General features: G+C 32.7%; 1 protein-coding gene across 1 annotated transcript in view; it reads right to left on the reverse strand.

The window, feature by feature from the left end:
- Positions 1–15,292: 15,292 nt before the first annotated feature.
- Positions 15,293–21,435, reverse strand: part of Bcat (Branched chain amino acid transaminase) — a 156,569-nt gene continuing 150,426 nt past the window's right edge. Inside the window, exon 11 of the mRNA XM_090414446.1 lies at positions 15,293–15,920. Coding sequence (XP_090270572.1) covers positions 15,879–15,920 — 42 coding nt within the window. The 3' untranslated portion in view covers positions 15,293–15,878. The remainder of the gene's footprint in view (positions 15,921–21,435) is intronic.

The raw sequence follows: 21,435 nt of genomic DNA on the forward strand, positions 1-21,435 counted from the left end.
GTTATCTCAGTTCGACAATTTGTAGAAGTAAAATGTGTCAAAATGATATAGAGGAATTCGATTTCAATAATAGTTGTCAACTTAGCCATTTCTTGACTGATAGATTAATTTAGAGAAATATCGTTGATACGAAGTTAGTAATGATATAACTTTTTTCACGTAATAGTATCTTCTGTATATCCCCCCCCCCCCCCCCCTTGAGGGCACATTCCAGGAATTTGATGATGCCTCAGTTATCTCAGTTCGACAATTTGTAGAAGTAAAATGTGTCAAAATGATATAGAGGAATTCGATTTCAATAATAGTTGTCAACTTAGCCATTTCTACAACATACAATGGGTCCATGAGCATTTGCAGAGGGGGGTACAAATGGGAATGCTTGTTCTCCTCCCCAGGGATCGAGTAAAAAATTCCACAAATTATAATCATAAAACTGACTGAGATGTGTAACCTTACACCCTTGACCATGGGACACTTTGTCTTAAAATTTTATTACAGGTTGGCTGGTTTCAGCCCTCAGTGGGGTAACCATAGAACACATTTCATCTATTGCAGCAATAAAACACGTGTTCCTGCTTTTGGTTCATCTTTTTCTGATTTGTGAAAAAAATGTTCATTACTGTTGTGAACAGTGGCTGGTTCGTTTGTCCAGTGAGTCACTGAGGGGCGTGTGAATTGTAAATTTAGAGTGAAACAAATTTAAAAAGAAAAATACATTTTTAAAAGGTAAGGTATGTAATTTAATATTATTTTACTTGTTAGTTTTATAATTTTATTTTATTTTTTTTTCTTTTAAACTGAAATAATGTAATTTAGAATTTTGGGATTAATTAATTAGTTGATTTTTAATAAAATATGCCGGTCAATTTTTTTATATATGAAATTGTGCAAAAAACATTGTTAATTCCAAATAATTTTTTTTTTAAGAATTAATGATCATTAAAATTGATGTAAAATGAAAATAATGTATTTAATAGACGGAGAATTCAATTCTTATACGATACATGATTATTGAAATTATTATTATATATATATGGCAGCAAAGGTTGGTTGATTTGTAGAGTCTCTGCTACTAATGGTTCACGCAAAAAATTAAGCAAGTCTGAGCGCGGTTAGTAGTTGGAAAAGGTTCAATCGTTCGATGCTGCTGAGGACTGGCTATTCTTACAGGGTTAACTTTGGCCTGTAAACTGATGTATGTCAGACCTCGGGGCACATGGGGATATGACATGGCATTATATATATATATAAATTCTTGTTTCCTTTATATTGTAAATTTATATACATTATGTGTGTATTGGTGCAATACTGTATTCTATAATCCACTTGTGAAAAAAAAACAACAACCGAATAAATAAAAATTTATTGATATAATTATTTGTCTCCAAGCTTTGCTTCCCCCCCCCCCCCAGAAAATTTTCGGTGGATGCCCATTATGGGTCAATAACATTCTATCCCATTCACGGATTTGGTTATGTGAATGTTAAAGATAACTGAGAGATCATGATATTATAATAATTCTGATCTCAGTGGGCAAACTTTAATAAAATTTTACGATATCTATTAGAATTTGTCCATGGGATTCATTCAATCATTTTCATTGATAAAATTATTCAAATTCAAACTGATTTGTATGTATAACATTAAATGTATATACAAATGTAGTTGTAATTCATGCTCTGCATATGCTAGTTTGAAATCCAACAAAATATTAGTTAACACAATAAATTACTTCGCTCTTCTGGTGGTGTGTGTACTACCAGAAGAGCCGATTATTATGTTTGCATTTAGGCAATGTTACAATAGCACTATCTTAGTGAGAGAAGTTGAAAAATAGATGGGCAGAAGTTATGGCCAGAGGCCTTGCCAAAGGATCTACTATTTATGCAGAAGGCAAGTTGTCTGCATTTGGTTCTTTCTAAGTCTACTTGAAAGGATTCGTATATATTAGGCAACTTTGTATTACTAAAGATGAATTGCAATAATTCATCCCCTCCCCTCAGAAATATTTATTATTGGTTAACAAATATTTTTTACTGTGCTTATGCATTTTCTTCTGCTATGAAAGATAATCTATTTTCTCAGATAGTACTATACAAACATAGCTTAGTTGTTGTTTTCTTAACAATAGAACTTCATACAGAAAACTATTCTCTTAGGTGGTTTAATTACTATCATACCTAAATCAAACATGGAACTTGTTCAGATCACTTCAGTATTCCAATAAGTGGTCTCCCATTGGTAGTGAAATTCATCTCCCACCAAGATAATCACAAACATCCATGCCCATGGCAGGATTCAAACATGCAGTTGGCTGGTTGGAGAGTATATACACTAGCAACTTGGCCAACCAAGTCAGCAATTAATTGTACAGCTACAATATTCACTTTGAAAATGACTGATACACTCATTTGAAATATCAATGTTGCATCAAAACAATTTATATAAGCAAACTTGTTATTTCATTATGTCCAACCCTCAGGTGCCATTAAGATGCTGGACAATTCTGTTGAGGTAAACATGCAAGAGTTTTCCATTATAATGAATAACTCATATCATGGAAGCTTAACTTCATGCAAAGAATTTGCCTAGTAGATGAAAAGGTCATGGTTAATTTAGAATTGGTGCCAGAGAAACTAAAGGTCATGAGCCATGTCTGTCAACCTGCATATGTTTTTTGGCTAGTTTTCTTTTGCCACCCATTTGGCTCTATGTCCTGCTGACCAATGACATCTTGCCTACTATAGCTGTAGCCTACCTTTCTCCAGTGGGTTGTCAGGTCAGTAATATTCATTTCTGAAGCTTAAAAATATGTAATTTACGTGGGTGGTCTGAAAAGTTCTGTGCCTTGACCATAAATGGCAACACTATTGGCAAGATTTTGTTTTCTAAGTTGGTATGTCTGTCATAAGCATCCATGTGAAATTGCAAGTCATTCTATCAAGTAGTATTTTTTTATACAGCTGTCGGAAGCCAAAGTATTGTCTGTATTCCTTGAAATGGATAAAATTGAGTATCATGCGGTTATAAAATTCTTTGTAAAAGAAGGTTTAATGCCAAAAGAAATTCATTTGAAGTTCCTAAAAGTTTGAGCACTCTTCTTCTTCTTCATTTTCGACAATTATGAAATGGGCTGCTGAGCTTAAATGCGGCCACACCAGCCTTGAAGATGATCCATGTGAAGGACATCCAAAAAGTGTAACAATGTCAGAAATCATTGATCAAGTGCACAATATGGTATAGGATGACCAGCGAATCGAAGTGCATGAAATTGCTGAGACTATAGGCATTTCAAAAGAATGTGTAGGATATATTTTGCATGAAGAATTGCAAATGAAAAAGCTTTGTGCAAGATGGGTGCCGCGATGATCAAAAACACTCGCATGAAAATCCCTGAACAGTACTTGGAGTGTTTTAACAAGAATAAAACTGATTTTGTGCGTTGATTTATTACTATGGATGAGACTTGGATTCACCATTACACAGAATCCAAACAGCAGTCAAAACAGTGGACAGAAGCCGGTTGTTCAGCGCCAAAGTCATGGCGTTGGTGTTTTGGGATGCTAAAGGCATTTTGTTTATTAATTATCTTGCAAAGGGTAAAACAATAATCGAGAAATATTATTCCGATCTTTTAACCAGACTAGATGAAAAAATTCGTGAGAAAAGATCTGGTTTGCTGAAGAAAAAAATCATCTTTCATCAGGACAATGCACCTGCCCACAAAGATGTTTTGGCAATGGGAAAATTAAGGGATCTGCACTATGAATTATTGGAACATCCACCCTATTCCCCAGATTTAGCTCCCTCTGACTTCTATCTCTTCCCAAAACTAGAACTCTTCCTTGCTGGTCAGCGTTTTTCTTTGAATCAAGAGGTGATTGCAGCTGTAGAGGATATTTTGCAGATCTTACTGAGAACCACTACATCGATAATGGCACTGGAGCATCACTGGAATAAATGTATTAGTCTTAAGGGAGATTAAGTTAAAAAATAAAAATAATTTTGAAATTATAAATTTGTTTTTTCACTGTTAGGCCAAGAACTTTTCAGACCACCCACATATGTATATAAATTCCTTTTCCTACATTCTCTGGACAAATAATTGCGTGTTCAATATTTAAATATAGTTCACAACAGAACTGATACATACTGATGTCAAATCTGAGCTGCATTTCCCATTATCTCATATCAATTAAATATGCACTGGAGTTTGCACTGAATCTGACTGCACTGGTGCTTGTTTTAATTAGCCAGAACAAAGCATTTACAACAATTACGTTAACTTTTGTTCACCTATTGTTTTTATATTTTTTATATACTGCAAACACTGCTACCATTATCAACTATGCCACACAACTTAATGATGAATGTATGGAAAGTTTAAAAAACAAATTTCTGCAAGTTAACATCACATGAAAATGTGGAAATTAAATATACAGGAAAGCTGATATTAATTGAAGCATTCAGCAAAAGATGTAGTGATGAAACAATTTTAGGCTAAAAAAAATTGATGTGTTATCAAAAATTATAAATTATGATATTTAATAAATATAAAGGAGAAATTGGTGGTTCCTGTAGTTTTCAAATGATTAGAGCTAATGCTTGCTATACCAGTAAAATAGAGTCTTTAGAGAAGGCAAAGAATATGTGGAATAATAAGATATTCAAAAAACTTCAGAGAGGAATCTTATTCACATTAAAAATCATTTAAATGCACATTGAATATTAGTACTAGAACATATTCTAATACTAATATTGAATATATTAGTACTAGAATAGTATTAATGCTCATTAAAAAAATATATACAGGGTGTCCCAAAATTCACGCAAGATTTAAATTTAGCGCCATTTGTGAGGTAAAGTGTTGCCAACGAGAAAAAAAAGACAGCGTGACAGCTGACAGTTCAGGGTTATTAAAAATGACCACACACAGCGAAGAGAGTTCGTTGAATGGATTATGGAACACCAACAAGTGGATGCTTATTTTTCGAACAAATTCATCTTCAGTGATGAGGCTCATTTTTATCTTGATGGCTTCATTAATCGACATTTTCTGAACCCCAAAACGCATTTGGGGTTTAGAAAATCCACGAGTGATTGTTGAGAAACAAATGCATCCACAATGTGTCACTGTTTGGTGCGGATTTTGGGATGGAGGCATCATCGGTCCATTCTTCTTCGAAAATGCGGCTGGTAAGGCAATAACAGTTAATGGTGCTCGCTATCGCGACATGATAATCCAGTTTTTTGTGCCTAAATTGCAAGATATGGACAACATGTGGTTTCAACAAGACGGTGCCACATGCCATACAGCCCGAGAAACAATTCAATTACTGTATGAGTCATTTCCTGGTCGTGTAATTTCCCTTTTTGGTGATCAGAATTGGCCGCCCAGATCATGTGATTTAACGTCGTTGGACTTTTTTCTTTGGGGTTTTTTGAAGTCTAAGGTTTATGCCAACAAGCCCACGACCACCCATGCCTTGAAAGAAGAAATTGAGCGCTGTATCAACGAAATTCAGCCACATTTATGCAAAACGGTCATGGAAAATTTCGACAAAAAAGTGCGTATGTGCCAGCAAAGCCGTGGTGGCCATTTACCCGATATGCTATTCCATGCATAACCCTATACTGTATACTTTATGAATCAATAAGAAATTACAATTTTTAATTAAAAACCTGTGTTTTCTATCAAAATTACTTCTTGCGTGAATTTTGGGACACCCTGTATATATATTGACTTCAACTGCATAATTCCACTAACATCTTGCTTTAACAGTCTCACTGGTGTCTGTTCATATAAAGAGCAACATAAATGTTATGCATAAATAACATGATTCCTATGATAATTAAATGAAAACAGTAGCCATAGTCTGAATAACCAGTTTTATTTTTCTTAAAAACAGTAACAATATTTCTGAGAAAACATAACACATTACTCACTGATAGTGAGTTAAATATATATTTTGCATACTTCTCCCCCCCCCCTTCCTCTGCCCCACAAAAAATTATAAATAAATCATCTAGGCTTATTTATTGTTTAAACAGCTGTTTTGTGAGCAGTATAATAAACTATGTGAACCCCTATTGTATAATGTTATCTACTATTAAATATCCTACCAAAACATTTTTTGCAATTTGTGAATAAGATACATTTGAATATGTCATACAAAATAAAATAAATAAAGATAATGCAATAGCAAATATGCTATCCACTAATTTCAATTATGTATATATTGAAAATTTCAGCACATGATTTTCCAACTTGCAGAAAATCTAAATATGTATATATTTTTATAGGAACTAGTTACTTATATATATAAAAAGAAATATTCTATAGGCAAGCAAAATTATATGATAAATTGTGACCATTCAGACTTCACATAACAGAGTATGATTAAAAAAAAAAAAAAAAAATACAAGAGTGTAAAAAGTCTGCTATAGTAAATTTTCTTTAGCATATACCTGATATTGGGTTTTGGCTGGGCCTTTTCAGCAGTTTGTCATAGTGAGAGGTGATTTGTTTCTTTATTGTAGGTATATTTTACAATAAAGAAAAATATAATAAAGTCCACATATCGAATATTATAGCAACAGCTACAAATACTTTGGCAGTTGTAAAGGTATATTTGAAAAATAAACTAACCCATTTAACTATAATAATTAACAACATCAATATATAAACCCAAACTTATAAGTATAAAACAGCCAACATTCAACTAGGATAACGTGTTCTAATTCATAAGTATTTCTTTAAAACAATTGTCCTGATGTCCAAGAAGGCAAATTCTGGATGGAAAAAAATTACCTTTTTTGTGATGTAATTTGAAAACATACATTAATATCAATTAAGGATACTTCACTTGAGGAATTATTCTTGAAATCTAAATTCTCATGACCAGGACCATTAAAACTGTCCAATGAATTGAGTAAAACAAGTTATGACTATTACTTGCAAGTAAATAAGAAAATAGCATTCAACGCTGAGGCCAGTGAATGAACTCAAATTTACTATTGCATGTATTTATCTAATAAATTTAAAATTTAGTTTAATCCTTTATCCAAGTGTGAGCAAACAAAGTTTGCGCCTGAAAGTATCTACAGGACTGGGGTAAGGTGGTGCAACACCAGGGCGACCCCTTGCAAAGGTGGAGCAAGCTACTAACACTCCTATCTCAGTATCTCCCATAATGCAAAACTCATCTCCTTATGGATATGTCTAATGTTATGCATTAAGGGGAAGGCCCACTACCCAGACTAGTTTCAACCTTTATTGAGGTCTCTTCAGTGGGAGCCAGGCCCAAGTGGAGATACCAGGCAGAAGCATTAGCAAGATCATCTCTACCTATAGGAGTTGCCAAACAGTGTGCCATCTTTTTAATAAATTACTTTGGATTTAGAGATGTTGAAAGTTTATTTTTCACTTGGTTAGAATATTTTTTGATTAGCTGATTTTGGTTAGAATATAATAAATTTAGTTTAATCCTTTATCCAAGTGTGAGCAAACAAAGTTTGCGCCTGAAAGTATCTTCAGGACTGGGGTAAGGTGGTGCAACACTGGGGGGGGGGACTCCTTGCAAAGGTGGATCTGGCTCCCACTGAAGAGACCTCAATAAAGGTCGAAACTAGTCTGGGTAGTGGCCTTTCCCTTAATGCATAACATTAGACATATCTGCAAGGAGATGAGTTTTGCATTATGGGAGATACTGAGATAGGAGTGTTAGTAGCTTGCTCCACCTTAGCAAGGAGTCGACCTGGTGTTGCACCACCTTACCCCAGTCCTGAAGATACTTTCAGGCGCAAACTTTGTTTGCTCACACTTGGATAAAGGATTAAACTAAATTTAATGTATTTATCATCCTGAAGAAACCACTTGTCAGCTGCAAATTTATTATTATCATTTCAACAACAAAAACCCAATTCTTTATTCACTGCTTTTGTTAAAAATACTTATTTTGAAAGGGGAGAGAGTAATGGCATATTACCTATTCATGTTTTAGTGCTTGTGTCAATTTATACATACTGTCGTGTGAACTATAATCTGAAGCAATTATGATGCTCAAAAAGTTATTAGTCTCATTACTTGACATTTTCTTTTTTGTAGAATACAGTTTCATTTCAAATTTTTTTTGAAGATGTGACTTCTCCACATTTAAGAAAGCTAGTAATTTAACTGGCTTGCCTTCATTTTTTTTATTTGTTTAAGCTGCTGACACGAGGCTTCTACAACAACTGTTTAACCAGTTTAAGATAAATGCTTTTGGCACTAATGCATAACAAAACAGTATTTGGTCAATTGTAAACTCAAAAACAGATTAAATATGAAGTAATTCTTTACTTTTGATTTTATGTAAGAAGAACTAACGTTATTAAACAAAATGCTTGAAAAATGAATAAAGATCTGAACTGCTAGTACCGTTAACACTGAAAAATTTTTGAAAAGTAAAAACCATTTATTTAATAATGTATAGTGTAATTACACATATTTTCATTTGCCTTGCAAACCATCAGTACAACAGAATAAATAACGGAAATTCAAATACAACCTTTACACTATAGTCATATTTTTATGTACAGGGCGAGAATGTTAAGTTATAAGCTATTATGTTATTAGGACAAAAAACATATATTAATAAATATAGCTGCTAATAACAATTTCTCAGATACATCAGCGAGGTTAGGATAATGTAGGACGTAGCACTTTCTTTAAAAAAAGACAGTTGAATTTGTAAATAATTCTGTGTAGCAACTTAGCATCAATCTGGATAATCCTATAGCTAGTGTTATTAACATCATCATGTTCTGCAAAGCCTGACTTGGTACATTTACACGTGCTATAACCATAGTTCATTGCATGTAAAGTATTGTATTTGAATTTCCATCATTCATTCTCTTATGCTGATGGTTTATGAAACCAAAATATTTGTAATTACATTATAAGTTGTTAAATAAAGGTTTTTAGTGTTGATATGTGTTTTTGTTATATTTCCAATTTCTTAGCTAAGAAGAAACTTTTTATTTATAACATGTTAAGCTACTTGGGTAGTTTTTTTGTTTTTTTTAATCTACAGGAACACCAGTGATTACTACTTTTGCTAGGATTAAAGAATTTATTCAATCCCCAGGAGCTTATAATATCTACCTTAAGCTAGTTACTCTATTGTTCTATCAGCATGGGATATCACAGAACTTTATCATGCCATTCTTAGAATTTCAAAATTAATTTAGTTCTACATATTTATAAGCAACCCAGAACCTTATGCATCATCTCAATGGCAAATTTGAAAATCTTTTAAAGTGGATTCATAAAAGAGCAAACAAACTCCCACATAGGTGGAGTGTTAATCTTCCTGGGTGTGCATTAACAGAAGATGAACTTAATGTTTTAGATCAAGGCCATATATTTGCCTGTTGTACCAAAATGAATTCCTTACTTGGATTTTTAACATAACATAATGCTAAATGAACATTTCATATCTTTCCTATGAAGACAGCAATAATAAAATTTGAAGTTGCAAAAATTATTCATGGTTCAAAAGCACTAAAGCTCAATATTTCTTTCTTCTCAGAATTAAAAGAACCTTACACAGTTTAAAGAATAACAACACTGTTACAAGAGCAGATAAAGGTAATGTCACAATTGTTCCTGACTATATCATACAAATGAAAGATGACATGTCCTTCAAGATTAGAGCACCTATGCTCTTCTTAGTAGAGATACCACAGTCAGTTTAGTAAACTTAAACTCAATGCCATACTAGATAATATAATCTCCTTGGATCGATCTACTGTCCAAAAACTCAGCACTATAAATGCTATATCTCCTAAGATATATGGACTGTCTAAACTGCATAAATATGGATATCCTCTCAGGTCCATCACTGACTTCATAGGAAGTTCTAAACACGTGATCTTTAAGTGTTTTCATTCCCCTTACAGGCACACTGTTGATTTGATTTCAAAAATTAGAGAAAACTCAAGTCTTCTGATTTGATGGGTAGTTTGACATAATTTTTTACTCCCATTCCTTGAAACCTTGAGCTTCTGTTTTCTAAATTCCCATCTGGCATTTTCAACCCATTTTTTAAATTCACGAATTCAAGATATTTTACTTGGAATGACAAACCATACAAGCAAACAAATTGAGGGAACTGCCAATGACTCCATGTTATCTCCAACTAATGAGTTTTTATTTAGAATGTAGAACATTTATAAGAAAAAAAAAAAATCTGCTCTAGATCCCAAATGCTATTTCTGGATTCATTACATTTTTTTTTATCTGGAAAAGTGCATACACAAAGAGTAAGAACTAAATGTTTTCATATAGGGAATTTATGACTTATTATATGTCAGAATCAAATTCACTCTAGTAAGAAACCTCTATTAGATAAACTGCCTCTCTCTCTCTCTCAATGGTTAAAAATCCAAAAATCACAGACAAAATCAACCCCCCCTTCCCCAATTCCAAAAATATGATGCTTACAGGATTTCTATTCTGTATATTAAAGGCACCTCTGAAGATGTTTCTTTTATTGTTAAGAAATTTCACTGGTAGTCACAAATCTATCAAAGCAATCTATTTTTACCTTCACCAAAAGGCAAACTGCACCTCTTGTTGCTACCTAGGGTATTTCCAATGCTTTGTAACTGTAATTTATCCTACCCTGGACAAACTGGCCATTCTATTGCAAAACATATTTCTGAAAACCAATCTTACATCGAGAAAAAAATGTAACAAGTCCTTGAAGAGCATGGTAAATAACACCACAAGATCCTCTGTAATGATGATCAGTTACTACACAGAACTATCTACAAATTGAAATAAAAAAAAAAAAAGTGCTGAAATCCTCCATTGTTCCAACCTCAATCTAAGTAATGGGCTATCCATGCCCAAAATCTAGAAAATTTTCATTAACTGAATTTCTTAAGGTTTATATATATATATATTTATTTATTTATTGCTAAAAAATAAATGTTTTTAATGTGGATCCATGTTTTGTTATTATTATTATTATTACACAACACCTACTCTACAACTCTCGGTTTCCACCACTCCACCAACCACAACTACCTTCATCATCTGCGCCAACGCCATCTACAGCCGACCACCACTACAGACAATCTTCACAGACATCCATGCCCACAGCGGGATTCAAACCTGCATCCTTTTGGCTGGAGAGCAGATACGCTAACCACCTGGCCAACCAGACCAGCAACCAGGTTATATTATCAGTTATCTACCAAATTGATTCATTCAAATGCAAGAAAATTTTCTTGCATAATGTGACAAAGCTGTTTATATATTTTTAATTGATAATGTAAAAAAGCATTTCGATCAGACTATTGTCAGATATTTTATTCAACCAAGCAATTGATAATCAGTCACAATTTTCTCGAAATAAAGAGATGTGGTAAAGATTACATCTGTGTGTGTGTGCGTGCACACACAGAGCTGTGATTAACCAACCTAAATAAGACTAGACCAGATGAAAAACATAAACTAAGAGATAAAAAAAATTGCACATATGCATATTAAACATTGTTAAAATGAAAATGTTTGAAGAAATTTATTCTGTGTGTATTACTAGTGAAAAAAAAAAGATAAATGTTCTTGAATTCTTCGTATTAAAAACAATGTTGGTAGAACGTCCATTGTTGTGTAAACGTATCTCAAAAAAACATCTCATATGTAAAAAAAAAGTGAGCAAAGTAAGCAAAAGCAGGCTGGCTGCAATTTAGAAGTGACTACTTACTGACATTTTTAACCACTGCTAAGCCTCAAATTATCTCAAGCAGTTTAAAAATGGCATCTTTGATAATCACTGAGCTTCAGTATACTTCAATATACTTTTGCATTTAAAAAATCTCTACCAAAACAACTTTTAAACATGTTTGAATTTCTCAGGCTGTGGAGTTGAACTCAAGCACTACAGTCTGAAGAAAAATATTTGCACTTTTGCCTATAAGAAGAAATCACGCTGATGTGTCACAGAGTCAGTGTCTTCCCAAGGATAATAAAAACTGCATGAAATCAGGAAAAAGAGAAAATTAGATTAATTAGCTAACAATGAATCCCCATTGTGTAACACAGTACAGTAAGAATAACATGAACAGTTGGCAGGTCAGACATGAGTAGTACTGCTGAATGCTTTTGTTAGGATGAAGTGTTACATAAATTTCTCTTTCTCCTCCACATAACAGTTCTAAATTATTAGACATTATGAAATAAATACAGGGAAAAACAAAATATTTATAGATTTTAACAGAAGAGACAGTTTTCAAATATTCCATATGCCAAGACCAACCACTAAAATGGGATACACCAACCCCACCAGAATGAGAGGAAGATGTTTTCTAACATTTGTTCTTAATTTAGAAGTTTTTTCCCTAAGAAGAAAAGTCCCACAAGGTAGGCCTTTGTGTCCAAAGATCTCATTTGAAGAGAGAAAAAGTGGGGGGGGGGGCAAGAGAAGAGATATGTGTGACAAATTTTAGGTGCCCTATATATATCCCATGTTTTGAGAAACATATAATTGCTAAATTTGGAAAAATGATAGAGGTGATATAGCATGTTCAGAATTTTATAAAAATACTAAGCAAGATTTTCAGTAAAACATAATTTGTGTGTCATAGTTTGGGTTAAATTTCAACTGAAAAAACACTGGTAAAGTTTTGCTGATTTTTAATTAAAATTATAAAAGGAAATAAGCTAGCAAGGAGAGTTTGGCTAGCTTATATATTCCCAGCAGCAAAAAGGGAGTGATTGAATCCTTGAGAGAAATTTATATTTAGCAATTAAAATAATGTCACTAAATTGCAACCAACCTCCTGCTAACTCTGTGCTTAACTCACTTTTCACATAAGATATTTTTATGAGGTAGTCAAAAATAAGTCAAATAGCTAGTTAAATAATGCAGGTAGCAGCAGTATCTGCAGCATTCTCCTTACTTCTCCCTTCTTTACAACCCACCCTCCATTTTGGTCAACGTGTATACAGAAACTATCAGGGACCTTAAACAACATAAGAAATAGCTATTCCAAATTTGTTTGAAATTGACTGAATACTGCAACCTGAAGAAATATTCGTGAAGGATGCAAACCCCTTTCTCAAAGTTTTGGTCTAGCTTGAATTTTCTATCGCAATCAGACCTTAAGCAACGTAAGAACTAATTTTAACCACATTTTATACCAAATGTGGTTAAAATTAACCTAGAGAGGTTAATTCAAATATTGGATATTTTCTTATATTTGGTATCCATTAAGTATTTTCTAGGTATGTATGAGCATTCTATTAAACCCAGAATGATATTTTTGCTATTTAATTTTATTTTTTTATAGCTTGATTTCTTTCATCAACAGCTTATGCCATTAGAATTTTTATATTTTCTGCAGACCAGTAATTTTATTCCAAGGACAGGAAGTGAAACACTGCTCTAGTGTTTTTATTAACCAAATTTAATGCTTTACATGTAGAGCTGGCATGCTGCATCTTGTTCTATTGAATAAAAGTGGCTTTTGATAAAATTCAACTTAGAAGTAGGATTACAGCAACTGAATTATGGCACTGATGATTCTTGTTATAAGAGTAGTCACCAACTAGCTACAATACTTAGCTTTGGAGTCACTATAGTGATTCTTGATATAAATGACTGTGCACACATGCACACTTCTCAATGGCACTAGGAAGCCTCAATTTTTTTTTACAGAGGTAGTTTTTTGTATGTAACTAACAAGTGGGGAACAGCCGAGTTTAAGTAGTCAAAAAAATTCTGAAAATTTATACTTTGCAAAACACTGAAAGCTGTGTAAAGTGAGCTTTTGTAAATATCTGAGCTTAACAAGTATTGGGCAACAATAACAGGGAGAATGAATTTCTCACTATAAGTAAAAGTGACTAATGTCATGTCAATTCCAGAATCCCTTAATGTCATAACTTCAACAATAGCCAGTTCACAATAAGTGACACAGCTGAGTTTTTTGATACAGCTGAAAGTTTGAAACAACTAAAATGGCTGCCTCTTATAGTAAAGAAAAGCAACAAATGCTTACACCAATTTACAAAGAATGCCCACAACAAATATTTCACCGGAAATATGGATATGGATAATAGCAATTAAGGTAAGGTTAATATATATATATTAATATAATTTAATTACAGAATATTTTAACTTAATGCATTAGAACTTTCATAATAGGCACAGAAGTAGTAGTTGCTAAATATATAACATATTACGGCAAAGGCTCAGGTATATTACACATATCCTGTTTATTTAGGATTAAATAGCATCTATTTAATCATAAATAAACAGGATACATGCATATACCAGCTTATTTAGATTAAATAGAATCATTGCATGAGGTCCTATGAACTATCATTGCAACTACCCAGTAAATAAAAGCAATAAATCGAAATTTACCATTAATAAAATATTCATATACAAATTCATTGTCCCACATTTAGATAAAAGTAATCAAATATATATATAAAATGAAGTATAATAATTTTTATTTATTTATCCTCCCACCACCACTATATATTTTACTGCATGCTTTGCACACTGAGAAGAGAGTGAGTGATCTTATTACATACAAGATTTATAACCTATGATGCCAATAGCAACATATCCCCCCCCCCCCCCCCGCCCCTTAAAGAATATGTGAATTTCACATCATTATAAGTTCTACATTGTAAAATAATATATTATCATTCCTAGCAATGCCATTTTGGTAATTACTGGTAAAATTGCTTATTCAAGAAGTTTATATGTATAGTTCATGCTTCTTGAATCCATACTATAAAGTATAAATAAAATTCATACATATTACAATTAGTTAAAAAAAAGAAAACTATTTTTCTGTTTGGAATATAAAATAATCTTGAAATTATTATGATGCTAAAATATGATAAGGTGCATAAAAACAGAAAAAGTTAATTACTACATCTCCTGTCATTTGAATTGTTAAATATATCCATTATTTTAAATAATCATATAAAAAACAGTGATTTAAATGAATTTCTTGACTCAAATTTCAAAATTTGTACTAAAGATTATTTGGCCACTGCAAAATTCTCAAACAATGCCCCTTCCTTCAAAACTTTCAATAAATAGATGACTGTTTTTTTTTTAAAAAAAAAAGCTTAAGTATATCATAATTTGTAATAAACTTGAATAAAAACGATGTACAAATCTCATACACCTAGCACTGTATTTATAAACCAAACAAAAATTTAGTATTGTATTTATAATGGTTTATAAATTTATATTCATAATGCATCAAAAGAAAAAAACTTAATTATTAGATCTCCTGCTATTTGAATTGTTAAATATATCCATTATTTTATATAATCACATATAAAAACAGTGACTTAAATTAATTTAAAGTTTGTACTAAAGGTTAGTTGGCCACAGCAAAATTCTCAATGTTAAACTTCCTTCAAAACCTTTAATAAACAGATTGCTGTTTGTTTGTTTTTTTTAAATAAAAAATGCTTAAATATAATGATCTGTAATAAATTTGAATAAAGACCATGTAGAAATCTCATGCACCCAGGACTTGTATTTATAAGTTATCTTTTTTACAAGATTAAGCAAACCTACTTCATACGTGGAGAAAGATTTAAAGGAATTATTGCTTAAATGCATGCACGGTTTATTTCAGAATATGCATATGTGTGTGTGTTATATATTAAAGCCCATAAATTTTCCATTTTGCTACTGTAAGTACTTATATGCAAGTACTTTGATAATATTTTTTATAATTATAGTGACAATAAGGTGTGCCCAGGGTGAAATGAAACTTAGTTGTAGAAACTGTACACAGAGGAATGGTGATATATTGGTCAACGATCTTTTCTTACTTAGAAATCACTAGGATTATTCAATTTCTACTGTCCATTTATGAGCAACTTTCCCAAACTGGAAAAAAAAAAAAAAAAAAAAGGTTTTAAATAAACCACCAATTATAGTTTTTAAATATTTACATTTAATTTATATTTAATTTATTAACATCTATTTGATTATAACTTATTTAACAGCCAAGCATGCATAGCTCACCCAAACGAATCTATAAAATATTCATTTATTAAACATCTTCATAAATAAAATTTGATTGTGAAAATTAATACAATATATTGATTAAATTAGATGTAATGGGTAAAAACATTCAATCCACTCATCCATTTAAATCTTATGTGAAATTTAGTCTACTCAAATAAATGCAGGTATACATAGGCACAGAGTGTCAAAAAACATTTACAGAGTTTCAACAGACATCAGCTGCAAATCTTTGCAATAAAATTTCCACAAACAAATAGAATAAAATGATATCAGATGTCCTGAAACGAGTCTTGTCTGTTTGGTGAATATATTTTTAAGATATAACTTTAATATTTCCAATATTTTGACAAAATCAAATTGCCTTCATCAGGGAACACAGTACAATTCCCACTGAATGCATTCACCATTTCAACAGGCAAATTGTTCCACTACTCTGTAAGAGAGATATCTAGCTCTTACCCCTTTCTTAACTGCACACAAATTTAACTTCCATGAATGTCTCCTTGTCCTCTCCCCAACTCCCATATAATGAAAAATTTTATCAACCGATATTTTATAATGTCCTCTCAAAAATTTATAGACTTCTATCATATTGCCACTCTTTTTACTGTCTACCAGTATCTGCAGCCCATACTCTCAATCTATCCTCACAATCTCGATATATCATCTTTGTTACTCTTCTTTTCAAAGCTTCTTTATACTGTTGGAACCCAGAAAACCAAATCTGCACACCATAGTCCACGTGCAGAAGCATCAAGGCCTTGTAAAGAGGCAAAATTACTTCCTTATGTATCAATATTCATTTCAACACTGCAATTATTCTCTGAGTTGTATTTGCAATGTGAACTTCATTTTTCTATTCATAATAACTCCAAGATCCCTAGCTTCATCGATTTATTGCAACATATTCCCTTCAATGCTATTGAAAACTTCATCATGCTAAAGTGCATAACTTTACACTTACCATCATTGAACTGATAGACATTGTCATTTGCCTATTGTTCCATGTTATTCAAATCATTCTGTAAGTACTGTATATTAGCACTTACAATATGATTTGCCCTATCTTTGCATCATCAGCAACCAATGGAACATCTCATGTTGGATCCTTCTCCTCAATATATCAGCAATACTTAAACTGAACAACAGTGATCCAAAGACTGATTCCTGAAGCACACCAATGGTCACCTTAAATCTGGTAGATTCACACTCGCCCTATACCACTTTGATACCTGTCAGTCACCTGCTTATCCAAGTCAACAGTTTATATTCCAATCCCATATTCTCAAGTTTACCAACAGCCTTTAATACCTTAGCAAAGTTTAATAGTATCACATTGTATTCCATTCTCTTGATCCAATTAAGCCATAACATTATAATAAACTATGAGCAAAGTGCTAAAAACAAGACCTTTCTAGTAAATCCACATAGGAAAGTATAGCTTGTCTGTCAACCCATTTCTGTATGGACCAACTTCTCTAAAATCTTCACCACCACCACTCCAGAGATACTGATAGGTCAGTAGCAGGGGCGAATATTCCAGGTGTGCAGTGCTCATCCATGAAATATCAGTATCACCGATATTATATTTTTGCATTTATTCCCGTTAAAGACTCCCCTAATTGTTTGCAGATTTTGCATGATTCCTAAAATTAAACACAATATGCTTCATTGCCCTCTTCATGAGGATAATGAAGCATTAGTGCTTCATGGCACTTTGACGTGTAAACATTGCGTCACATTCGTGTTAATAGTCTGGGTGTGCTTTCAAAATGCATACACCTTTGCGCCCTTTGAAAATATGTAAAGAGGGAACAGCAGGTCAAATTTTTAGCGCTGTAGTATTTTTAAACTGCTGAGAAGACATGGCTACGTGAGCTAACATTTTGAGCTCACCCAGAACCTGGTGTCTTGATTGATTATTGTCTCAACCAATCCAGTTGAACGTTATCACTTGTATGAGTTGAGCGCTTTCTGTATGATGGCTGTATTACAAACAGCTGTTATACATGTTTTCTGGAACTGAAAATTTGAAAGTGGATGTTTGGAGGAAAAAACCTAAATGTTTCTCTTGCTATGCCAGGGGTGGCCAACCTTTTACGTTCCATGCGCCAATTTTTTCACTTGCGTCGTACAACTCTTGTACCCTTAAAAACTCCCAGCAAAAATATGTTAATAAAGAGGTGATATATTGATTTAATATAAAAACGAGATTCTCTCTCTATCTGTAACTCAAACCCAAGCACTTCAGTTCTCCTCGTATTTCAGTTTGATGTTGTTTGTCTATTAAGATCATGTCTTTTATTATGTGAGAAAGTATTTTCACGAATAATGTAAAATGGTTTTCCTGGCAGATTAGCTATAAACAAGAACTCATTTGTCCATCGTTCACTGAATTCACACTTACTATCACCTTCTGTATTTTTTTTTTTTCTTGCTTGTTTTCTTTTGCACTGTGATGGGTAACTGAATGTAAAAACAAGGCTTAACTTTCGAAAAAACTGCAAATGTTCACAAAGAACAAACAGAGTACAACTCCGTAGCCAACGTGTATCGCTTGCAAAACCTGTGACGCACCGATTTTGCTAATGCTTGGCACCTCAGGATCAAACCAATGAATGTGTGAAAGATGTGTGTGAAACAATAAAATCGCTAAAAATAATTACTAAGTTTTAACTTTTTTTCTATAAATTGGTTTTTGATTAATACTTTTTGCATAAATAGGCTTACTTTTTTATTATTATCATTGGGATTAAATGTGCCACTTTTGGTGCATGCGTCATAGGTTAGCCATCCCTGTGCTATGCAGTATAGCATCTGTTGAGGTTGCAAAGTTTTTTAATGGTATACAGGCATTTTGATTCTAGTCTTCGGAAACAACAGACAGTAAAAAATATCTCTTCCTGAATATTCTGTGTATTATAAGATGTTGCTCATTCTACAAAAAAATACCAGCAGATGTGAGATTGATAAGACAGACGAACCACTGATACTAAACAAAAAAAAAATAAGGAATGTAGGATTCCCGAAAGTGTTGGATAATTCCAATAATGATTAGATGTTATGTACTCTGAGTCTCAGTAAACAAAAGAAAATTCCTGTAAAATGGAGCAAAATATACACAAACCAGAGAAATACATATAACACGGGCAACAAATTTTACGAAATGATTGGCTGCTCCATCAAACCATATTTATTCCTGCCATACTCTCTGCCTCCTCATAAGTTTTTTTTTTAATTATGCCATCATAAATTCACTTATTCATGTCTAGACTTTATAGGATCGTGCTATTAGCTCTACCCAGCAACTTATAAGACACACATATCACAAATGTTGATTATTAATAATTCGTTTAGCATTAATGAAAGTATTTCTACTCACACTTATTCTTTCCTTTCATTTCCTATTCTCACGTCTTATAAATGATGGTTCACATATTTTCATCTTTGAGTATTTCAAATATATCCACCAAATATAGCATTCTCCTTCATTGTTGTTTTCTAATAAATCCTAAAACAAACTGACTGTTCCCCCTCCCTCCCACTGCAGAGGTATTCAAAGTTATCTTACAATTAATTGCATTGGACCAATTAAGATGAGCGTTGATGCTATACACACTCAAAACTTTCATACATCGATAAAAATGCAATCATAAAGTCATGTGCATCCGCAGAGTGGGGACAACGGGAACCCCTCCAGGGATCTAGTAAAAAATTCCACAAATTATGATTGTAAAAGTGATTGAGATATGTAACCTTACACCCTCGACCATGGAATGCTTTTTCTATCTTAAAATTTTATCATGGGTTGGCCTGTTTCGGCCCATGGCCGGGTAGCCATAGAACACATTTTATTGCAGCAATAAAGAACGTGCTATTGTTTTTGATTCATCTTTTTTCTGATTTGTGAAAAAAATTAACTGTTGTGAACAGCAATCAGAGTTCATTTTCCCTCTGTATCTAGTGAATCACTGAGTGAAGTGTGAATTGTAAATTTATAGTGAAACAAATTTAAACAGAAAAATACATTTTTAAAAGGTAAGTGTATATAATTTAATATTATTTTACTTGTTAGTTTTATGATTTTTTTGCTTTTAAGCAAAATAACTTAACTGAAATAATTTGATTTAAGATTTTGGGATTAATGAGTTGATTTTTAATAAAATATGCTAATCAATTTTTTATATATGAAATTGTGCTAAAAACTGTATTAATTCCGAATGCTTTTTTTCTCCAAGAATTAAAGATCATTAAAATCTATGTAAAATGAAAATAATGTATTTATAGTTTACATCGACAAATAATTACATAAAAAATGCTAAAAGACGTCCATTGATATCAATAATTATAAAAATTTATTGATGTAATTATTTGTCTCCAACTCCCCCCACCAGGAAAATTTTCTGCAGACATCCATGCATACGGTCAAATTGTAACAATTTGTAGCGCGGGCTGCATAACCCACACAACAGCAACCCAACCAAAATGGGCACATGACACCACTAGTCAGCAGTAAGATACATCAGTTTTTGCACTACCCTACATTATTTCCTGAGCTGAGATGCAAGTTACACAAATATGTTAAGAGCAAAACATTTCAGTTGAACATTCATTAAACACACACGCTGATATCCCATCTGGTCCTATTGTTGAACTGATATCAAGGTAAAGCAACAACTCTTGAACCTCATTCTTATGCACCTCTATCTCTTCATCCAGTTCAGTGGCAGCATTGTGCAACATGTTACATACACCTGTTCAATAAATCTTAGCAAAGTGAGCAATCATTATTTGAACAATCTCATTTGCTTCTGACACCAGGGTGGTGTCTGCATTCACTGGCTATTGTTCCACATTGTTTTTCATTTACTTGCAAACACAGCAATAAAATTCTTTCAGGTTGCCTTTTGCCTGGATGATCAATTTCTTTCACACTCCAATTTAGCTTTCTGCAAAATACTTGTAACTTTTCTGGCCTACAATTTGTATTATGTATGTTTAATAACTCCTTTCACTCTTATTTTCATGATATTCCTTCCACATCATCTCCTTATGCTCTTGCTTAAGGAGTTTGCACATCCTTTCACTCCCACAGTATTTGTTCTTTATCATGAGATTTCTCTTCTATCCAATCACAATGTTTAGATAATTTAAGTTACCCATAATGCTTACTCACTTAGTACCCATCAGGGTAAATAAACTGATGATGCATTTCATCATCTCCAGCAGCTGAACCGACCAGGTCTCTAGCAGAACCCCATAATATATTTCATCCTGTTAGCCTTGACCTCTCACCAGATAACCTCAAACTCACTGCTATATGGGACATTGTATCCTATTATATCACTTTCATAAGTTTCTACCTTAAATGGAC

Source organism: Typopeltis vanoorti, chromosome 25 (assembly GCF_054136105.1).
Source record: "Typopeltis vanoorti isolate ZY-2024b chromosome 25, IOZ_Tvanoo_1.0, whole genome shotgun sequence".
NCBI lineage: Eukaryota > Metazoa > Arthropoda > Arachnida > Uropygi > Thelyphonidae > Typopeltis > Typopeltis vanoorti.